Below are 24,308 nucleotides of genomic sequence, written 5' to 3'. Positions count from 1 at the left end.
AATGTTTGATCTGCCAGGGGGATGTAAATATGTTAAACTACTCTAATGCGTTTAAGCAGTGTATATTACTGCATTTCCATAGTTTATTAATTTATACTGCTTATTATTTACTTAAAAACAAATTGTTTGCTGATAAATACAATCACGTTGATGTGATGCATTTCAGAGGAAAGATCCTAAAATATCATTAATGTTGTTATTCATTAATTTTGAAAAAATAAAAAAATGTGAGAATTCTTAAGAAATATTATTATTATTATTATTATTATTATTTATTTATTTTGGTTTATTAAATATAATTTAGGTTATTGGAGATTATAAAATCATAGACTGTGTATAAAAGATGGATGTAGATGACATCAACTGGTTAGTGAAGTCCTGCTGTGAAGCTGAGGATATTTTAGTGTTGCCAGTGTTTAAGAGCACATTTCACACTTTCACACTATGCAAACAAAAGCCTATTTTACCAAAGCGTCGCCCCCTGCTGGTAGCGATAAATAATGTTCGTTTAGGGTACATTCAGACCTGGAAGCATTATTCACATGCTTAAAAATGTCTTCCTGCTAGATAACCCAGAAGATAAAACTCTGCAATTGGTCCTATAATCAGACTTTTCTGCTGAGTTGCAAAGTCATGGCATCACAGTAATGTGGCTCATCACTACTGTGAAGAAAACAAGTAACAGAAAAATCATGCTTCTCTCCTCTGACCAGAGTTACTCTACTACACTTTTCAAAACTGTAATAAGCAGGGCAGTTGTGGAAGGTTTTGGACTAATTTGAAACAAATATTCAAGACCTATGTGTGGCTTTTTATCCAACTTTTGGACTATACTCTAACATTAAGTAAGCAGACTCTTTTTTTGTTATCACACCTGTTGGTTCCCATGTGAAAAGAAAAATCAGTTTAAGAGCTTATTACTCTGACTGTTCAAACCTGTGTGTTTCAACTCCAGGGTTAACATAATTTCTCTAAGTTAGAACTGCTGCTTTCTGAATAAACACCCTCATTGTTCCCAGACTAATAACAAGGAAGCCCATTTATGCACTTGTCCAAAATCTCCTCCAATATAAACTCACAAGTTCTTCCTCTTGTGCCATCTATTTGTTTCTCACAGGTACAATGTGGACTCCAGAAGCTGTAACATATCCAAACACGTAAGTACAGTATGTCAACCTCAAACGACAGTTTTGACTCAGAGCTGAAGGCTCCTGGCAGCATTCAAATGTATCATGTTATTCAGCATTACTCACGCTGTAAATGCTAATTTACAGTCAATGAGTGCAGCAGCTGACAATGAATCAGCATGAAGAAAATTCCTGTTTAATAAGTGGAATTCCATCTCATGACAATGTCTTTTATTCTTCTTCTTCCCCACTAAAATAAATCACACTGGAGAACAGAAGGTGAGTGGTTTCAGCTGAAGAGTGTTGGTCTCATGAGTCCTTGTATTATTATGTCCTTTATTCATTTTATTTTTTTTATGTTCCAGTATATTTCAGCATCCCCAGAAGAATCTTGTGATTTTTCTGTGTGTGTGTGTGTGTGTGTGTGTGTGTGTGTGTGTGTGTGTGTGTGTGTGATTCACTCCCTTTAATTTCATCATATTTTTTCTCCCATTCTTTCATCTCATTTCATCAAGGACAAACAGCAGCAGCTCCTACCTGGAAAGCCCCCCTCCCCGTAGTGTTGTTCCTCATTTTGTCTGTCTGCATTTTATCATTAACTCAGGTAAAAGCAACTTTCACAACTCCACTTCAAAGTGAAAGCAGCTGTCGTTGTTGTTCCAGGCACTATACTACAGCAGATTGTGCATGTCAGGGCATTTACAGGAGCTACACGCATACCCGCTTTGCAGGACTTGCACCTACACCTGCTCGCGCCCACACACCGCAAACATCAACGCTCTGCCCTCGTTGCTGTGCAGGAGTTTCATTATGTTGTGTCATCGCCTCTTTTTTTAATGTTGCCATATGGTTTTCTCTGTAGTGGTTGGGAAGGTTGTAAACTTCCAAATCTGTTGTTGTCAATAAAAATGCTGAACGAAGGGGAAACCTTTATTTCTACTAATAGGACATTTGCCCCACACACAGTGTCGGCCCTTTTAAGAATAATCAATCGGTCAACAAGCAGCTGAATAATGCAGTCCTCCAGGACTTCCTGGGCTTGACCTAGTTGGAATAATGAATGCTTATGTAAATCATGGACTCAAACTCGGAAGTTAATGTTTAATTTAAAATGGCACTTCAGTAAGATGAGATTAAACTTTAATGGAACTTTAATAACTTTAATATCTTTGATAATATCCCTATTGATTTTATAGTCTTTCTCAACTGTTATAGAGCCCATTATCTTTAGTGTTAACCCTTTAACGTTAAAACACTGAAGAGCCAGAGGTGTCTAGTCAGATGTTTCATAGAGTTTAATGGGCTGGTTCCCTCGTTGCCAACTTTTATAACTCTAGTGGATAAAGTTGAGGAGCTGCAAAATGAAACGAGCATGTGCTGTCACAACCCAGGCCTACAGGACAGGGCAAGACTCGCAGTGATCCACATCATGAGTCCAAGCAAACGCCAAAATAAGTGATACCAGAGCAAAGGTGAAGGGAGGCATGGGGTGGCGCTGATCCCCCAACATTGTGTTGTCACATATTGCAATGAGTACTGCCCTCCATTTAACAAAAATTATTCCAAAGGTGACAACAGCTTGTCCATCAGGGCCCCTCAGCTTTGGATTACAAATAGACGAGTCTCAGGAAATCTGTGACTTCTTTGAAATCACTTGGACAAACCCATTTTTATAAATTTGCTTTTATCTAATGTCTATCTCGTTTGTCACTCTCATTTTAGACCTTAAATGCTATTGTGTGTATATGTTTTAACTGTTTTGTGTATGTTTGAATTTAATATCAATATATCCTATATCCCAATGTCTCTTTAACTTGGCTCCATTTTATTTCTAGAATAGAATAGAATAGAATAGAATACTTTTTATTTGTCAATTTCTTCAAATGTACTTGCCATACAAAGGAATTGAAATTACGTTTCACACTGTCCCATGCGTAGACATTGACAACAATAAGGTGCAGATGCACAACAAAAACAGCCCTAACAGTAAGGTAATAAATAGTAATATAATAATATAAATAGTGCTAAAAGAAATACTAAAAAAAAATATATAGCAGCAGGTGTGTGCAATTGCAATGCAAGTCAGGAATGTTTTCAGTTCTTGGTTCAGAGAGTGTTTCTTTGTTGGAGAGTGTGCGTGGGTGGGGGGGGGTAGAGTCCAATCTGTCTTCCTATACTTCTGCCAATCTGGTGATTCTGCTGGCTGGGAGCCGGGAGGGAAGAGAGTTCAGCAGTCTCACAGCCTGGTGGATGAAGCTGTTGGTGAGCCTGGTAGTGCGGGAGCGGAGACTTCTGTATCTCTTTCCAGAGGGCAGGAGGCTGAACAGACAGTGCGCGGGGTGGGTTGCATCGTTGACAATTGTGATGGCTTTGCGGGTGAGGCGAGTGGTGTAAATGTCTTGCAGGGAGGGGAGTGGTGCACCAACTATCCTCTCAGCTGTTCTCACAATGCGTTGTAGAGCTTTTCTGTTATAGTCAGTGCAGCTACCGCCCCACACAGTGATGCAGCTGGAGAGGATACTTTCAATAGTGCCTCTGTAGAATGTAGTCAGGATGGGTGGTGGAGCACTTGCCCGCTTGAGTTTGCGCAGGAAGTAGAGGCGCTGTTGTGCTTTCTTGGCCAGTGATGCTGTGTTGGTGGTCCAAGAGAGGTCCTCACTGATGTGCACCCCCAGGAACTTAGTGCTGCTCACCCTCTCCACCGCAGCGCCGTCGATGGTCAATGGGGGGTGACAGGTGTGGCCTCTCTGGAAGTTGACAATAATCTCCTTGGTCTTACTGACATTTAGCAGGAGGTTGTTGTCTCTGCACCACGTGGTCAGGAGCTCAACCTCTTTCCTGTAGTGGGTCTCATCGCCCTTGGTGATGAGCCCCACCAGCGTTGTGTCGTCCGCAAACTTCACAAGGTGGTTGGAGCTGTAGGTTGGTGTGCAGTCATGTGTCAACAGGGTGAAGAGCAGAGGACTGAGCACACAGCCTTGTGGAGCCCCCGTGCTCAGGGTGATGCTGTTTGAGACCTTGTTGCCCACACGCACCGCTTGAGGCCTCTGGCTGAGGAAATCCAGCAGCCAGTTGCAGAGGGAGGTGCTGAGGCCCAGTCTGTCCAGTTTACAGATGAGTTGTTGTGGTATTATGGTGTTGAATGCTGAGCTAAAGTCTATGAACAGCATTCTCACATATGAGTCTTTCTTGTCCAGATGAGTTAGGGCTGGGTGGAGGGCAGAGCAGATTGCATCCTCTGTGGATCGTTTCGCTCTGTATGCGAACTGGTGTGGGTCCAGGGTGGGAGGTAGGGTGGATTTGATGTGTGACATGACTAGTCGTTCAAAGCATTTCATAATAATGGGTGTCAGTGCCACGGGGCGGTAGTCATTGAAACAGGCTGGGGATGGTTTCTTTGGCACAGGTATGATGGTGGCAGTCTTGAAGCATGATGGGACAGTGGCTTGCCTCAGGGAGGTGTTAAAGATGTCTGTGAAGACATTCTTCAGCTCCTCTGCGCAGTCTTTCAGCACACTACCAGGGATGTTATCTGGTTTTTGTTTCTGGTTTCTGGTTATCTGGTTTTTGTTTCTGTCCTGGTTTTTGTATTTTACTCATACTTGCATGTCAAAACACCCCGTACTCTGTTTTTAAAGGCGTTTAAATGTCATATGAGTAATAGCAGTAGTATTAGTTTATCAAAAAACTATGTGTGAACGATTTCAGGGGGAAAAGAATCACAATACCCTTTTGGTGGGAAAAAGCCATTGTTGCACACAGTGCATCCCTGTATATGTAACTATGTTATTTAAAATAACATAATAATAACTATCCTGTAGGGTCTAAAGTTAAAAATGGCTCCATTATAATTATCTGCAGGCATATATTTATATTTCTACTGTAGTGTATTTGAGCCTGTTTTGAGGCCTGGGTTATTGATTAGTACTGTCTTGCAATTAATTGTCTTCTTTCTACCCTTTCCCCCTCGAAGGACTTTCTGGGCCAGACCTTCTGCACACTCGGAGAAATTATCGGCTCCACAGGAGGAAGGCTGGAGAGGACCCTCTCGTAAGTCCCTCACACCCTTTCTATTGTCTCATTGTGAAATGACTTCCCTCCTTTTCTGTTTATTTATTTATTTTCTTTAAGCGGTGAATCATAAATAGAAATTATGCACATAAATAATTTCTTCAGCTGGGCAGAATGAAACGAGTCCCCCCTCCATCTTTTGTTTCATTTTTATCGATGGCTGCTGGGGAAAACAACATCTCACTGATGCAGTGTGCACAGACTCGCCTGGCTAAATAGCCTCATCTATTACAGCGTTAGATCAGAGTAAGCGAGACCAGGCAAGCCTGCTGTATCACTGCACTCTGAGCTGTTGCTCCTGAAGTAGTATTGAGTTTTACTGTGTTGAACGAAAGTGGGATGTGCAGTAGAAGTCAATATAACGTTGGATACAGATATTCAGAATGCGCTCATATTTTCTGCCAGGCAGCATGTTGATAGTAGAAACCAATGCTTTTTTTTTCAGATAATAAAAGGTGGATTAGTGTGCACTCTTTGTGAGCTCAACCCCCCCTATTTTTTTCACACTGCATCCCTGCAGTGTTAGATAACACCCAGTGTTCTGAGGAGTGAACAAACTGCTGGGAGACAGAGAGAAATGTGAGGTCAGAGCAGTAACCGGCCAGATTTGAACCCATTTTATTGCAAGGACGAGGCATCTCGCTTTTTCTCTGCCTATACAGTTCAGAGTTCATCTTAAAGGGTGCAAGGAAACAATTCTTCTTCTCAGTGGCCCTCACAATAGCCCTTTGTGGAGCAGCACATAAATTAGAAGCTGGATTATATGAGCTCTGTGAGTGTCACTGCTGCTTTATTGTCTTAAATTTTGACTTAAATTTCCTTGATGTAAATGATCAGTGGACTCACTTTATGATAAACTGTCACTGACTGGGAATGATATACACGTGACTGGAGGTTAAATCCTGTGATGAAGGTAGTCACACTTGTCGAAGTTTGACAAAAGAAAATAACATTTTTAGACTCCACATTTCTCGCTCATTTTTCTCTGATCTACTACAGACTATAGATAAAAAAGTAGCCTTTTGGCTATCTCTGGCATGTTTATATTGATCTGTCCCTTTAAAATAGATACATTCAAAACTCAAAAACTTTGCTTTTCTTCAAAACATTGTAAGGTACTGACATGTACGCCACCAGGTAATAACCGCAATTTAAACCCATGCAATGAAACTAATCTGAGTTCAAAAAGTATCTGACTCAGAACTGTGCGATTCTGACTACACCTCACCTTGTAGCACTGCGCGGATGTCTTTTCCTGATTCTAATGTGTTTAAAGTGTGTTAAAAAATGGGACAGTTGCCCAGTCTCCAGAATCCAAAGGGATGTACTTAAGCCTTGTTTTATTCAACCAATAGTCCAAAGCTGGATTTAGTTTATGATAACATCAAACAGAAAAAAACATTGGAGGTTGGTACCACAGACTGTATATAACAGATGGATGCAGACATTGTGATATCAATCAAAAACTCAAGTTTGTCATTTTAACCAACAATTTATGAGATTTTTTTTTTTACCAAACATTACAATATTTGGGCAAGAGTGCAGAGGTGGGGAGTTGTCATCTAATGCTAGTGTTGGTTAGGGTTGGTTTCCCTAAACCATGAAATACTTTCTAGAAAAAGTGTTTATTGAACCTGCTGACAAATTTTAAAACAACAAATCTAAAACTGTTTTGTATCTATGAGTTTTAATTTGTATTATTTTTGCTATATCCACTATTGTTATGCATTATATAACAAAGTTTTACTTAAAAAATTATTAAATATTAATAATACATTTTGTTTTACAATTTTTGTGTGTGAAAACAATCACATGATGATGTAGAGCGCTTAAAAGTTCACAATAACTCATGAATCAGCCGAGAGATATAATCTCTCCAGCGTGTCCCCGGTCTGCCCCGGGGCCTCCTCCCGGTGGGGCATGCCCGGAACACCTCACTCAGGAGGCGCCCAGGAGGCATCCTTGTCAGATGCCCGAACTACGTCAGCTGGCTCCTTTCGATGTGGAGGAGCAGTGGCTCTACTCTGAGCCCCTCCCAGATGGCTGAACTTCTCACCCTATCTCTAAGGGAGAGGCCAGCCACCCTTTGGAGGAAGCTCATTTCTGCCACTTGTATCCGCGATTTTGTTCTTTCGGTCACTACCCACAGTTTGCGGCCATAGGTGAGGGTAGAGATGTAGATCGACTGGTAAATTGAGAGTTTCGCTTTTACACTCAGCGAAACTCTTCACCACGATGGACCGGTGCAGCGTCCGCATCACCAATCCGTCTGTCGATCTCCGGCTCCCTTCTCCCATCACTCACAAACAAGACCCCGAGATACTTGAACTCCTCCACTTGGGGCAGGAACTCATCCCTGACCCGGAGTGGGCACTCCACCCTTTTCCGGCTGAGAACCATGGCCTCAAATTTGGAGGTGCTGATCCTCATTCCGCTGCTTCACACTCGGCTGTGAACCGTTCCAGAACACAAAATGTTTAAAGGATAAATATTACACCAAAGAAACACTGAGATAATTCATAGGACCAATAAAAAAAAACTGCCTAGTGGTGGTACAAAAATCAGGGGCTTGTCATAATAAACAGAATCCACATTTTGGGACCATGAAACTTTCAAAAAAATGATGTTATGCTATCTAATTAATTATTAATGAAACGTAGATCAAAGATGACCAGACTAACGGTGGCCAGACTAACCTAACATTTTGACTAATTAGTGGTCTCTGTTTTTTAGCATGACAGATACAGAGACCACTGGAAGAAAGTGGACCTTTAATTAAGGAAAGGAAAGTAAACAATACCTACAAGTCAAATTCAAACATTTTTCATCTTCTCTGTAGAATTTCTTGTTGTTGTCTACGCTTGCCAGTTAGTTCTTTTGCACTCCCAAATGCCTCTTTCCATGTTGCTCATGGTGGTTTAGCTCAACAAACAGCAACAGTTCAGCTTCTAAACAAATACAATTTCCAGTCTATTGATAGCAAGTCTGTGTGGGTTTGTCCTGACTGGAATGGTAGTACAGTGTGTGAATCACTGCTTCTGACTTTGGCTTGATGTGGTGAGTCAAGTCGGATAGAGGCTAGCTTATGTCCCCCTCAGCTGTCCCTTGCCAGAAGCCTTATTGACATGTTTTAGAAAGCTTATCATGCTCAGACAGACCAAACAATGCGCCTGCTATTGTCCACTTTCTGCCCAAATGCCATGGTACTGTGTGAGTGAGGGATGAAGAGGAAAAACAAAGAAAGTGGTGAAAGATATCTATATTTTCATTTTTGCTTCTTTGGAATGTAAAGTCGATGTGCTGCCAGTGCTTGAATAGCAGGCACGAATACAAAAAGGAGCCATTAGATGCGAGATTATAATAAAATACATTTAATTTTACTGCTTTTGATTTGTCTTCTCTTAACTATGGAACACGCATTCACCACCCCCTACTTTTCTTTTAAATGAAATTGGCTTTTAACGATGGGGACAATTACTCAAACTCATCACAAACCTGTCGGAAGTGCCATGCCATTAATCATCTTTTCACTGTATCCATTATTGCAATTCACCTTGAGGAGAGAAATTACAAAAGTGACATAAGTGAAAGGTTACATGCAATAAGACCCCTGACAGAGGAATTTTTATTAATGACTGATTCTGTGATTGATGGGGGATAACAGCACTTGGAGACAATCACTGGGGGATTTTCCAACACTATCCGACAACCGAAGGTATGATTGTGGAAGAATTCCTTTTTGTTCTCATGCCTTCAATGGGGTATATATTTTATAGCTTAGATTTTAATTGAATTGTATTAAATGTTCAGTAAAACTTGTAAATGTCAGCAAAGGAAAATCTTAAGACTGGATAAACATTTTAAACGATATAAGATCATCCCTCCACCCATCTATCCACTATGGCAACAAGCAGGAAAAGTCCAAACCTCATTTTCCTGGGCCACCTCCTCCAACTGTTCCAGAGAGGAAGCCTAGATCTTCTCAAGCCAGGCGAGAGATCATACCCCAGGGCCTGGTCCCATTAGGACCGCCTGAAACTGCGTTAACCATGTGAACTGGGCAGTCAAGGGCAGAGGCCCAAGAATCACTTGAGCGTGCTTCTGAAATTATGTTTCTTTTCTATTTAGTCTCTATAAGAGACTGCTGTTGTTTTTAAGAACTTGTGGCTTAAAGTGGAATACAGTGGTATGCCTTTGCCATGGTTATTGCATCTGTATTCACTACAGTACTGTATAGTATACTGTATTCACTTAGTGTTCTTTTTGCATCTTTGGGACGTTTTTTCTTCTTTTACCTTCTAGTTATTTCCATCAGATATAGGCGAGGGAGGGATTTGAAATTGCAGGTTCTTCCATTTTCATGGAGCAAAGGTTTCAGACTGGCTAAGATACAGAGCAGAATGCACTCTCTGCCACTGGAAAGACAAGTGTGTGAGCAATTTTTACAAAGGTTGTGGGGAAAACATATCTCTAGGGTTTGCATGGACTCCCCAGTTATGTATATATATTTCTCATAACTTGACATAATTTTTTTAATTTTCTTTAATTAATGCTTTTTAAAATTACAAATGTTTTGGGCTCCCAGCGGACCCCAATTAAATGCACCCAATTCTGCCTATTGCATGTTTAAGAACTGGAACTGTTTATTCAGTTAATGTTAACTATAGGCTCTAAATTAAAGTGTCATACAGCATCAATGGGATTAGGGGCACTCTGGCAGTCACTTTAAATTAGAAATACTTCATTCTACATTCATTCATTCTACGTGGGGAACTTATCAGATGTCACTGAATCTACTTGTGACAGCTGGGCCATACCCTGGCCATGCCACACATGAAAAGGAGTGGTGCTACACTTCAAGCTCTAATCCAAGCAGCAGTAACCCTCCTGGGAGTGAGGGAAAACTCCACCTGCTGACTGTCTAATGCACAGCTGGAAATCTGCTTGAAAAAGGTGTTACCTTTGCTCCTAAATCACCGACAGGAATATTGAAACCTTTTGGCAGCATGCCCTGAGCACAGCATGAGGCAATATAATAATAATAATATAATAATAATGGATTGCATTTATATAGCGCTTTTCGAGACCCTCAAAGTGCTTTACAATTCCACTATTCATTCACTCTCACATTCACACACTGGTGGAGGCAGTAGGTGAAGTGTCTTGCCCAAGGACACAACGACCGAGACTATCTGAGCCGAGGCTCGAACCGGCAACTTTCCGATTACAAGATGAACTGCCAGTTCTTGAGCCACGATCTCCCTCAAATTGTGTGCTACAGTGTTATGTAGTGTGTGTTTAGCATTAGCCATTTTTAATTATTTCTTGTCCCTGAAGAGCTTGGTTCATATTGCCGGCAATAAATCAGAAGCGTTCCTGTGGGCGTGGGGTCTCTACCACCTTTGTCAAAAATTCTGTTAACATCTATGGACAGAATTTACAGACGCAGCTGAGGGGTGATCTCAGGATCTCATCTCTGCTTTTTGCAGATGATGTGGTTGTCTCTCGTTCTCACTCTCTCTTGTTAAAGTGTGATTTATGGTTCTGCAAATGATTGCATACAATATTTGGATTTTTCCGCTCAAAGAGGGCATGAAAGGGGTTTTCACCCACCCCACACACGCTCCCATGCAGTTCTCCAACATCCTGTCTCCTGGAAGCAGATGACATATGCAACATAACTGTTTTTAACACTTTTATTGTTTTTAGCACACAGTTTCACTTCAGCCCTTTGTATGTTATTACTCAGTCTTCTCTGTGGCTGGCTAACTGACCAACAACAATACAAGCAAGAGTGACCTACAGATTGATTTTACTGCATAAACTTTGCAAGCATAACTCTGTAAGCAGACAGACCATACTTGGACTCCCAGCGGACAATGAATGTGGTGCCTCTGCTGTACCATAATTCTGCTTAACCCTTCATCAGGCAGTAACCTCCAGCATGCCCGGAGGTGGTTTGCAGCTGAGCATGAAGCATCAGGAATGAGTATGGGCACCTCCAAGTCTGTCACCCTGCTTCTCAGCCAGAAAAGGTTGGAGTGCTCACTCTGGTTTTGTTCATAAGTAAGGTGAGAGCAGAGGCCAATGGCAGGTAGATTGGTGCCATGTCTTCTGTACAGATGTTATACCTGTATATTGCACTGAATAGAGACCTGGGTGTGAAAGTGAAGGTGGCAATTGACAGGTCACTCTAAGTTCCTGCCCTCACTTATTCCGAGCTATGGGTAGTGACTGAAAGAACAAGATTGCTAAAACAAGTGGCAGAAATAAGCTTCCTAGTTGCTTCCTGTGTGGATGCCCCTTAACACTAGAACTGCTGACATTCCAAACATAACACAATTAAAAACATACAAAACTCCCGAGTGCCTCAGGAATTGTTGTATGCCATCAACAATAGAGAAAAAGCTTGGTCCAATGGTACATCTGGTGCCACTCCAGGGGACTGCATGTCCTTTCTGCAATAAAGAAACATCTGCACCCACTTGATTAAGAAGGCTAAATCAAATTACTACCAGTCATTACGGTCCTCATGTGATTATGGAAATATCATCTTGTGAGAATATGAAAGGTCACGTCTCCTGCTGCAACTTATAGTAGAATGTGGTTACAATTCTAACAGCCTGACCAGCGCTCAGTGTTTCAACTGTCAGTTCTTAACCATTGTTTTTTATTTAGTAGAGAGAGTCACTAAAGCCTTGATCTTCTTCTATTTTCTTTGAGTTTGGTGACTGGTGTAAATTTCCATGGAACCTTAGAATAATTTTCCGCTAGTATTTACTTGGTTTGACTCGACTAACCTTGGGTTCTGTCATTTTACATTACAATCGAGTACCGCCTAATGTGCCTAGTACTGGTTATAGTGATGTGGAGGTCCAGCAATGTCATTTGCATGTGACACAAATGCCACAAAAACGGAGGATGTCAAGGCGATGATATACTGGCTCCTTGCTGTATGGCTTTTTTGCCATGTCCACACTAATATGTTTTCATATGAAAACACATCTTTTTCTCTGTGTTTTGGCCTTAAGTCTACACTGAGACTGTGTTTTCGATCAAGGAAAAGCGGATACATTTGAAAACACCGTTTTCACGTCGCAGTGTGGACAGCGTAACTGCAGGCTTTCGTAAATTGTGCTATACAAATAAATAAAATAAATGATGACGAAAATTATATGATGCAGTTCAGTGACCGATTGAACTAAGATAGCGGAGGGCATTATACTGCAGTTGTTTTGTTTGCTATCAATTTTGACAGCCCTATTAAAGATTAATATCGGTTTGTACATGCTTTAGATAGCTTCTCTTTAAATTCTTTAATTCTCACTCACTTTTGCAACTTTGTACTTTTGTGTTACTCGCAGCAACAACTTCACCTCATTGTTAGTCCATTTAAAAAACCTGGTGCTTTTCCTCAACATTTTGTTGCGACGTTTCAAAGAGCCGGACAGTAAATAAATGGCAGACAGAAATGACGCAGGTCGAATCATCTAACATTTCACGTACAGGAACGTAAGCGTTTTCAGTCGTTTCAGTTTGGATGAACAACTGTTCTGAAATGATTGAAAATGACAGCCAATCGATGGCATGCAGTCTGCTGACGTCACATTTTCAGGTTGCATCACATTGCTTGGAACCCTGGCCGAGTAGGTACTAAAAAGGTACCTGGTATCAGATACTACTACCTAATGGAAAACTCTAAAATCCACCTTGAGCCATGCTGAGCCGACCCGAGTAGATACTAGTGTAAAAGAACCCTAAGTGTAACATTTAGATGAGACCTTTAATAGTAATTTAATTTCCAGCATAAACCTTTTCATCCTTGGACTCTGAGCTCCTCGGTTCATCTTCTGTCTTTAAGACTACCTCCTTTTTAAACCATCTTCCTTCAGATTGGTTGCTTTTTGTAAACATAATCCCAGCTGGATTATGTTGCCAATAGTAGAAATACAGTCTGAAGCCTAAGCTTCTAATCAGGGATTATTTGTACATACACTTAGCCACAGTTTTAAATATTAGGCTATGTTTAATATGAGCATCCACCACTGTAATATACAGTATATGTATATGTGTATGACAGCAAATAAGGAAAAGCATAATAGGTCCACTTTGAACAACTCACTAAATGTGGAGCCACAACAGTCTGGTTTTCCCCTGGGTCACAGCACAATAACAACTGCATTTTCACTAATTGGTAACATTTTTCCTCCACTGTGGATAAAAACAGTTCAGTGCTCCTTTTTTCAATGACCTCTCATAGGCATGTCATACCGTTGATCACTCAAGCCCTCTTAGCATCAGTAATGGATTTCCACAGGTCTTTATTTCTGGTCCATTACTGATTTCATTAAACAACTTTATTCATCTTGCTCAGTTCTTCGGTGCCCATTTCTTTGCAGATGGCACAATTTTATGTGCGCCACGCGCCAACTCATCTTCAGTTTGCTTTGATTGTTTTTCCTATTAAACACTAATTAAAGACAGGATTTCTTTCTTATTCAGAAAAGGCTAAGTACATGACATTCTCAACCTGCTCCAGTGACTGACTTTCAACATTCATATTTAGCAGTTAAATGATTATTAAAATTAAATAAGTAGTGGATTAGCAAAATTCCCACAATAACAGTGGTGTTACAGTATAGCACTCCTGCAATATCTGATACAACAGCATGATAATACCACTATAATGGTTACAAACAAGAATAATGCACATAATTGCTTCATGTCAGTGTTACTATGTGCACATTACAGCAATTCATCTTCAATTAGTTTTTCTGTGTTTCGGATTTGCATTCCCCCCAGCGTTTGCCAGTTTGTTTTTTACTACAATTTATTGTATACTTTACCCTTAGTCATTTGATAAATGCCAGTATTATGAGCCTTAAACTTTCAGAAGTTTGAGTAAAATTCATCTTTAGTGTCAGCATATTTTACTAAAAGTGTGGATATTTCATGCTAACATTGCTAATTCTATCACAGGAGGAAGCGTTATGATATATTGCTGGGGGAAATATTTTGTCACGCTCCATACTTCATATTTTCTTTGCTCTTTGTGTCTAACTTCAGCTTTCTTATTCAACATTATTATCCACACCATGAGATTGATTGGGTTTATGCTCTGTGAGGTATCCTATAACCTTAAACCCGAAACCCTGAAATCCTACACCAGTGGTGTCCAAACCCAGGCCTCGAGGGCTGGTGTCCTGCAGGTTTTAGATGTGTCCTTGATCATCACAGCAGATTTAAATGGCTAAATTCCCTCCTCAACATGTCTTGAAGTTCTCCAGAGGCCTGGTAATGAACTAATCATCTGATTCCGGTGTGTTGACCCAGCGTGATATCTAAAACCTGCAGGACACCGGCCCTCAAGGCCTGGAGTTGGCCAGGCCTGTCCTACACCATAGTATATGGTAGCATCTTCCTATGAATGTAACAACACTTTGCATCAACATTGTCCACAAAGACTGTGATTGTTTTGTTCACTATCAAAAGAGTTTAAATGGTTGTAAATGGTGGCAATGCATTTATACAGCTATGCCAAAGGTCCTACATAGTTCATCTATGTTTAACTTTAACTGTTTGTACTTGTGCTACGCTTTGCTTGGTGCAGCTGAAAACCACAAGCCACAGGAAATAATGGGCTTCAGGTGGCACCATTTAGGATGTTTTGCTAACTTTTGTATTAAAACCTTAATATTTTGAGTTGAAATATATCAGTACTAGCTAATTATTCATTAATAATAGTTTATAATGGGAAATGAATACCACATACAGTGGCTGACTTCTGCCCTTGTCATGTTTTAGTTGATTCTTAGTAATTAGGTTTTGTAATGCAGTTGAGAGCTTGCATTTTAGAGCTTCTGTGGTCTCTACCACCCTCTCTAATAAAAATTATTACTTTTGGCTGCTAAGTTAACTAAAATTAGTTGCATACTGCAGAGTTAATCAAAACTTTTCTGTGCTGAGGGCAACTACAAAGCAGGTGGATAATGTGGGTTCATCACTATGCGTGACCCATTTTGCATTGTGCAAAGTTTTCAGTAACAGCAATCATAATATATTGTGACATGCATCGTATCAGTGTTGAACTATGCTTAACTGGACAGTGACAAATATCTAACCAAGGTTGGCATTTTATTTCCCATAATCCCAACAAATACTTTTAGTCTTTTTTATCTCGGTTGTTTTATGCCATGAATACAAAATCCTAAAATACCTGAGACAAAAATACCCGGTGGCCTCAATTCCCTTCAAAGACGAATGTTTTGAATTTTAAAAACTGCTTAAAACAACTAAAGCAACACAGCAAACATCCACACCTGTCAAATTATTCCCTAATGATCCCTTGAAACACCTCTTGTCCAATGCCCGCTCTACCTCAACACCACTCCCACACTACACCACAAGCCAGTCTTGACAGCGTGAAAGATTTAGTGAGAAAAAAATCTGAAAGGAACCAAAGGGAAATGGCAATACGAGAAGCATTTTGGGAAGAAAAGACTACCCTGTGTAACCCTGGTAAGATTTACAGCAATCAGAAGTACAGGGTTCTTTGAATGCATCGTAGTCCTTGTCTGATAGTTTAATTTCCGGGCTTGCCCTGAAGGCACCATCTGCGGCTCCGTGCACGTGAAGGTGTGGTGTAGAGGAAAAAGGACGGCAAGGAAAAACTCCATGCTGCCGCGGAGCACGGTTTTTTCCAGTTGAAAGAGAGGAAAGAGGTTTAATTAACATTTGTGAGAGAGCTGTCGTTAGCGGTGAACCACAGATGGGTACCTACCTGAAAGGAGTCGGAGTATTTCTTCGAACTTTTTTGAACTATTCTGGTGAGTTAGCCTAGCTCACTTAGCACCGCTATTGCAGTTCAATGCACTGGAAAAAATAACTAACCAGTCAGAATAGTAGTAAATGTGTTTAATGATGTTTAAGATGTGTTTTCATAGTATTGCAATGTTGTGACAGTTTTGTTTATTATGAGTGTCTAGTGTTTTACTTTCTTGGGCCTGCTAGTTCAGCCGCGGCCAGCTAAGTGGTTATGCGCAGTTCACGTGCAATAGCTGTGCTGTTACTGTAACTGCGGGTGATGCACAGTAATACCGGTGTGTTTACTTTTAATGTGTCACAAGATGCAGATTTATTTTAATATTTCAAAAGAACCAAGGACATTAGGAACAAGGACATTTAAGGAATGTGGACATCTAACATTCTGCGTATTTGTGTGCAGACTGGTTTTTTTTTTGAGGTACAGTTCCATGGGTGCCAAGTGAGGAGCTGGTATCGTGGGTCTAAGACACTGTTGCTGCTGTGGAGGCCTTCTCTGTGTCAGGACGCCGACACGTTGATGCCTGCCGTACCAGGAGGGCGGTAGGGAAAAAACAAAAGGAAGCCCACCTGAGAGATACCTTATCATTTTCTTTGCTACTTTTTCTCCGCCTGAGATTCAGGTCGTTTTCAGTTCTTAACCCAGGACAGTGGGTAACTGAATAAACTGACACCATAAGGAACTGGACACTCACATGCTATTTTCTTTTCTTTTTCCTTTTCTTTGGGGTGTTGAAATATTGTGTTTCTTGTCTTACATCTATTTTGATTGTTTCAATTATTTTGTGATGCATTTGAGATGGTTACTGCATTTGGAGGTATCCCTACATTGAGGATGAGCAAAGGGAACTGATCCAAAAGGAAATATATAAAGCAAACTTTGTTTCATAAACCTGTGGTCGTGCGTGTTATGTGGGTTGGAAGTCTCATTGCTCTTACAGAGTTGCTACCGCCAATCTCCTTCCCAAACCTAGATTCGGATATTGTAGACATTGCACTTGGGCGAGCAGTATAGATCATCTCTTTATAGATAGAGGGACACACGTCCAGGTTACACCTGGAAAAGGGGATATAAAACAGAAAGAGACCAGAGGAGCGCAATCACAATTCCTCCCATATGGTCAGTGTCTCTGATGGCTGCCTGCAGGGAATAGACAGGTGTCTGGAGCTTCTGATAGATCAGACACCACTAAAGCCCAGGGGGTGAAACGGGAAAGATGAAGGGGGAGAGGGAGTTGAAGAGGTGATAGAAAAGAGGTATGTGAAGGGTGACAGACAACTCAGTAGAGCGGGGAGACAGGTGGAAGGGAGGGAGAGAAGGGAATACAGCGAAAGGTAAAAAACAAATAAAATGGGTAGAGGTGACTGAAAAGGTGCAAGAGACAGAAAAGAAGAAATGAAGAGAGGGAAGAAATAATAAAGCTGGGATGGAGGAGTTGGGCTGGTAGAAAGAGCAAGATAGATGTAGGGCAGTGTAAATTTCCTTCGAGAGGCAGAAAGAGACAGAGTTGTGTTTACTTTCCAAACTGCAGAGTCCTCTCTATATGTGCTGTCATTTAGGAGATTCGCTGCACTTGTGGAGCAGGCTGGGAAACTACACACACACTAAGCTTGGACAAAGACAAATGCACAGTTGCTGTATATGAAAAGCATCAAATTGTACATAGGTTATTGATTTTTATTTTTGCTTTTTCTCCAATCGCTGTCATCAAACGCTCACGCAAATCCAGAACAACTCCAGGACATATATATGATTGTGGGAGCCTCCTTGTGTTGGTGGGTGTACATTTTTATAGGTCAACAGTTTTAGAAACGGGCTTCACGCTGCGTGGCGAACTAAGCACTCCTTTCCACTTACCTGTTTGTTGCCATGGTAACCGAGGGGGCTATTAGCCGAGGCGGTAAAAGTATAACAATGATCCAAAATACACCCTTTTGAACAAATAAATGGGGAGCTCAGCAGCATGTGTTATATGGACACCCATACAGCATGACCACATACTAGAGGTATTTTAAAACTGGAACTGATGTTAGTCAAGACCAGCATAACCCCACACACCCACATGCAATAACTAACATATGAATTCATCCGTATACGAAGCAGAAAAGTTATTTTTTTTTTACCATATCATCACCCTTCCTGGCTGACGAGCAAGAAAGCAAGCAGACAAATTACCCATTTGTGAACAAAATCAGAAAAAATGAGGTGGATCTATTAACAATCCCACACGCTGTCACCTGCCCAGATGTAGATTGATGAGGTGGATAGTGGACTAAATAAGCTGTCCAGAGGGACGGTTTAGCAGATGTGTTTAGGACAGCAAAACAGCCAGTGTCATGAAATTTCACCTTTTTTTTTCTTTCTGCGAGACAGTGGTCAGTCTGTCGCTGCAGTGTGTCAGAGTTCATGGTGGGTAATTGGGGGCAGTTGGTGGGACGCCTTCTGCTCTGTGGCTGATGTCACGCAGGCAAAAGCCAACACATACACACATATACACGCAGTGCCACAAAGTTTTGGCAAAAAATACATTGTCAGGCAGACAAAATAACACATTTTCTGCTCTGTGTGTGGTAGCAAACAGTGACAGATTGCAGGCAGTATTATGTGATTGTTACTGAAATGCTGCTGGTGGAGAAGACATCTGCAGATTTCCTAATACTGCTGCACCACAGTGGAATACAGACAGGTGGGGATACATTGTTGGAAATTACTGAGAGTAAGGACAGGGCCCAGATTTGCTGATTAACACAGACTAGGTGTCTATTCCATTATTATTAATATGTACTAATCAGAGATTTGGTTGCATGCTGATGTCACCAGTCTATAGGCAAAATGCTTCTTAAACTTTACTACCTCGGGTAATTGAAAGTGAAAATTATTGGTTGGTTACTTGGTCAGTTCTAACACCAGAAACTCTTAACTGAAACCAGAAATCACTAAAATAAATTTTGTACCCTGATTTTGAACTAGACTGACCCAAATGGGGGTAGCAGATCATTTTCATCAGGTCATCTAATTCTCCTGGAGTTCTGCACATATGAATAGGAAGTCTGAAATACAATTGTCTAATCTGACCTCAGATTTGACCCTCCTTATAGGAGGAACTCTGTAATGCTACAAAGTAAAATAGACTTTTTAAAGTTTTTTAACAATATGCAGTTGAAGGAAATGTGACTCACAGAATTTGCAACATTGAGATGCATATATCCTTTAAAACCAGCATACATGATACTGGGTGATTAATAAAACTGACTTTTCTCCATGTGACTTCCCACCTATACCAAACAGCTTGACCTGGCCTGGTAGGCTGGGCTCTAAATAATGTAAATTCAAAGCAGTTTTACTATGCTACTATTCTTTTTATGTAATACTTCAAACTGATAAACTGATAAATGTATAAATATACAAGGTGGGCCATTTATATGGATACACCGTAATAACATGGGAATGGTTGGTGATATTAAAGTCCTGTTTGTGGCACATTAGTATATGTGAGGGGGCAAACTCCTCAAGATGGGTGGTGACCATGGTGGCCATTTAGAAGTCGGCCATCTTGGATACAACTTTTGTTTTTTCAATAGGAAGAGGGCCATGTGACACATCAAAGTTATTGGTAATTACACAAAACAATGGTGTGCTTGGTTTCAACGTAACTTTATTCTTTCATGAGTTATTTACAAGTTTCTGACCACTTATAACATGTGTTCAATGCGCTGCCCATTGTGTTGGATTGTCAATGCAACCCTCTTCTCCCACTCTTCACACACTGATAGCAACACCACAGGAGAAATGTCAGCACAGGCATCCAGTATCAGTAGTTTCAGGTGCTGCACATCTCGTATCTGCACACCATAGACAATTGCCTTCAGATGACCCCAAAGACAAAAGTCTAAGGGGGTCAGATCGGGAGACCTTGGGGGCCATTCAACTGGCCCACGATGACCAATCCACTTTCCAGGAAACTGTTCATCCAGCCCGTTCTCACTCCCGAGGCGTAACATGTCGACGTTTTGTCACGTCCCACGGCGTTCCTGAGGAACGCGAAAGGAGACCTTTGGCGTTCTTATGGTACGCGGCGGGTTATGGCTGGAATCCAGTGCAATGACGCTCCCACGGTAATAGACGTGCCAGCCCTGTATTCCAGCCCTAAACCTAACCTTATCCCTAGCCCTAACCATAACCTTATTCCTGATGTTAACCAGGACTATAATGATGTTAAATAGTGTGTTTCTAAGCGATTTGAAGAAAAAGAGCGAACATGTGTAGATGGAGTCCAGACGGTTCTCATATTTCCTCTTTTTCCGAGGTCGTCATTTAGGAACGTGGTTGGTAGCCGAAAACGTAATATGTTGACGATTTGTCACCTAGCGTAAAATGTTACGCTTTGGGAGTGAGAACGTGTTGGTTCATCTAGGAATGCTCGGACCTGGCACCCATAATGTGGTGGTGCACCATCTTGCTTGAAAAACTCAGGGAACGTGCCAGCTTCAGAGCATAAAGAGGGAAACACATCATCATGTAGCAACATCATGTAGCAATTTCAAATATCCAGTGGCCTTGAGGTTTCCATTGATGAAGAATGGACCCACTATCGTTGTACCCCATATACCACACCAAACCATCACTTTTGTTGTTCCAACAGTCTTGGAGGGATCCATCCAATGGGGGTTAGTGTCAGACCAATAGCAGTGATATTGTTTGTTAACTTCACCATTCACATAAAAGTTTGCCTCATCACTGAACAAAATCTTCTGCGTGAACTGAGGGTCCTGTTCCAATTTTTGTTTTGCCCATTCTGCAAATTCTGTGCGCCGATCTGGGTCATCCTCATTGAGTGTCATGAACCGAAGTTCAGCGCACAAGCTGGACCCAGAAGCAGAGTCAACACACACAGGAGTACGAGAAAATAAACTTTATTTTAACTGAAGGTGTCCCGGGAGGGTAGAAGGAAAACACGCGTGAAACTAGAGATACCAAGGGACCGGGAGATGAGTCGCGCAGGAACGCCGAAAACGAGACTGTGGGAGGCTGCAACAGAAAAAGGAAAAGAATTATTGGGGCGCGGGGAAATAGCAGCATACGTGGGGGAAGAGTATGAGTCTTACGATGACAGCGGGGCTGTGGGAGCTGGAGGGAGGGGTGAGGGTCCGCAGGGGAGCTCCAGGAAAGTCGAGGTGGCGAGTACTGAAGGCGATTCCAGACGGGCAGGTGGACAGGCAGGTGGCTCAAAAAACACGCCGAGTTGTTATCTGAGTGCACAGGACAGAATTAGCGCTAGTTCAGACAGATGAGTTTTCACAATCGCTTTCCCGCAGGTGTACGTTACCGCTGTGAGACGACTACGGACTGGTGTGGAGCAGCAGGCTGGGCTGGATCAAATAGTCCACCTGATGATCGCCTGGGATGGGGTGCAGGTGTGGAGTTAACAGCCACGCCCGTGGGCGTGGGCATCCCATCAGCACCTCGGACGCCGGGCCGCAGACCATGACATTGAGATGCTGCAGTAGCTGGAGTTTGTAAGGGTGCCATTTGTGAGTAGCTAATATCGAAGGGATGTTCGACTAATGCCACTCTCCAGTGACATGCGGAGAGTGCTACGCTCTGGGCTCTTGTTTCTTCATTAGTGACAATTTTCTTGCGTCCACATTTTGGCAAATCCAACACTGAACCAGTTTCACGAAACTTAGCAAGCAGTTTGCTAACTGTAGCATGGGAGATGGGTGGTCTCGTAGGGTGTCTTGCATTGAAATCTGCTGCAATGACCCGGTTACTGCGTTCACCAGATATCAACACAATTTCTATCCGCTCCTCACGTGTTAACCTCTTCGACATGTCAATGGCTGTGAGCAAAGAGAAACTTGTAAATAACTCATGAAAGAATAAAGTTACGTTGAAACCAAGCCCACCATTGTTTTTCTTGTGACATTACTAATAAGTTTGATGTGTCACATGGCCCTCTTCCTATTGAAAAAACAAAAGTTGGATCCAAAATGTCCGACTTCTGATTGGCCACCATGGTCACCACCCATCTTGAGGAGTTTGCCCCCTCACATATACTAATGTGCCACAAACAGGACTTTAATATCACCAACCATTCCCATGTTATTACGGTGTATCCATATAAATGGCCCACCCTGTATAATAAATGATCATTTGAAAAAAAATCTTAGAAGGCCAAAAGGCCAGGTTAACCTTAGCATGTTAGCATTATCAATGTCAGGATGCTAACATATGTAACTGTAGTTTAACAGACCCTAAAGTCATACAAAATGTGTTAAGTGCCTCCTAAAACATGTAGAAATGATGGGAATTCTATCGAAACTCATAAGCCTTGTTACCAGTTATATCGTGTAGGAAATACCTGTGACACAATTATGTAATGTGTAATGGTATCAACAGACCAATCCAAATTTAGTCTTAATTCAAGTGTGTCACAGGTCGAATATACATATTTTAACCTGTTAATATAAGTGTTAAGATGCTATAGTTTTAGTCCAGTTTTTATTTGCTAAACATTTGCCATGTACCCAGCAAAAGAGTCTACTTAAAATATCAATCTGAGCAACACTTCCCATTTTAATCTCTGTTTTGTATTTCTCTCTGTCTTCCTCATACACATAAACAAACACACACATCACCACCACCCCGTGGTTCTTCTCATTCTACAGCGCCGTCACCTGCCATCTGGCATGGCGGTTCAGGCCTCATCTGGCCTCCTCTCCTGTGACAAGACAAAACACTTCAGCTGCTGCTCTTCTTCTCTAGACAATATTAACTTTATTAGGCTTGAAATTAAATGAATTCTCCCTACGCTCCAGATGTGACGGGAAAAAAAAACAGTGCCGACATCCGTTTTTGGTGTCGAAGTTGAAGCTCAGCAAACCAAATATCACCTATCACCTGTGACACATGCTGTGCGATTAGACATGTGGCAGAATTGTTTTTATAAGCTCTGACTTCTCATTGAAAAAAAAGAAATCTGCCGCACCATCACCGACAGATGAATCAACACAGATTTACAACCGTGTTATCTTCCAACTGGCAAGAATTAGTTGCTATTTTATCTTGTAAACCAGAGACATGTTTGTACATGGCTGTGTTTGAGCAGGCATAAATTCGTTCTGAGATAGTTTTATGCTTGCCAGCTTTGAGCATCTTGGCAAATAATGTGACAGTGTGCGATACGGACAACATGTCTAATCTGTTAGCAGCACCACTTGTTGAAACAACAAACAATTCCATGTAGGAATATGCAGCTTCCTACATGGAAGAGGCAGAGGTACACAAACTTAACGTTTGGCTCTTGTATTTAAACGTTTGTTTTTTATGTTTGTAATTCTTTGCTGAGGTTTGAAAGTCATACTAGAGCAAAAAAAAAAAGGAATAAAACCTATTTGCTTTTATTTTTTGAATGTAAATCCGTTAATGATGTTTGTACCTGTCCTCAGGAACCCTCCTGCTCTGTATCATTATTGCTGTAACTTTGCCGAGCAGCAGAGCAAAACGAACAGTAACAAATGAAACTCATAGAATAAGTTTAAACAGCACATTATTAACAACTCACAACATGTGGGTACATTGGAAATGTCTTGCCGGTCCTTATATGTAAACCCTCTGCTTTCCAATGTCTATTTTTGAAAACGCAACTGTTGTAAGCACAATGTAACTTCATCTCTGTGAAGCTTATCAGCCCCCCCTTCACACTCTCGCTAGCAATAAGAACAATATACTTTGATAAGATTTTAAGATGTTTTTCAGCCTCATTAAGTTATTATTATTATTTGTTTTTTAGATTAAGCTCTCTACAACAGGCTGACTTCTTCAAAATCACCTTACTCTCTAATACACACAGCTGACCAATCAAATTAAAATTTGGATTCTCTGTTATGTAACAGAGAATGTCCTGTTACGCCCACTACACATGATATAGACTGACTTTAATCCATGCCAATTTGTATGGTGCTGTTTATTATTAATGATATGGAAATAAGGTGCAAAAGTACACAGACTGTATGATTCTGTATGCAGCTATAGAGTATATTATGGCAAAGCAAACACTGAAGTATGTGTTAAATGGGTTTTATGCTTTCCATTACCATGACTGTACTAGAGTCTCTGTGATGTAAATTCCATCAGTAAATTCAAGCATCCATGTGTCCTGGACATTTTTTGTGAGTCTTCAGCTGATAAGTTAAATTGCAAGGCACCAACTATCCGTACACTCAGTCAATGCACTTTAAGCACACTTCAGAGATGTACAGTGGCTTGCAAAAGTATTCGGCCCCCTT

The 24,308-nt window shown here is 41.2% G+C and overlaps 1 protein-coding gene across 2 annotated transcripts in view; it reads left to right on the top strand.

Moving 5' to 3' along the window:
• The window catches only part of LOC146610715 (copine-9-like), a 116,091-nt gene that overhangs the window by 42,999 nt on the left and 48,784 nt on the right, over window positions 1–24,308 (top strand). The window contains exons 5-7 of one of the 2 annotated variants that reach the window (XM_085345427.1): window positions 1,118–1,157; window positions 1,404–1,406; window positions 5,101–5,177. In XM_085345427.1, the coding sequence (XP_085201553.1) occupies window positions 1,118–1,157; window positions 1,404–1,406; window positions 5,101–5,177 (120 nt within the window). The remainder of the gene's footprint in view (window positions 1–1,117; window positions 1,158–1,403; window positions 1,407–5,100; window positions 5,178–24,308) is intronic. The other variant, XM_085345426.1, reaches the window with a different exon arrangement.

Source organism: Diplotaxodon limnothrissa, linkage group LG20, assembly GCF_057381915.1.
Source record: "Diplotaxodon limnothrissa isolate DT_005_m linkage group LG20, D_limnothrissa_male_GT1.1, whole genome shotgun sequence".
NCBI lineage: Eukaryota > Metazoa > Chordata > Actinopteri > Cichliformes > Cichlidae > Diplotaxodon > Diplotaxodon limnothrissa.
This window is presented reverse-complemented; position numbering and strand designations above follow the sequence as displayed.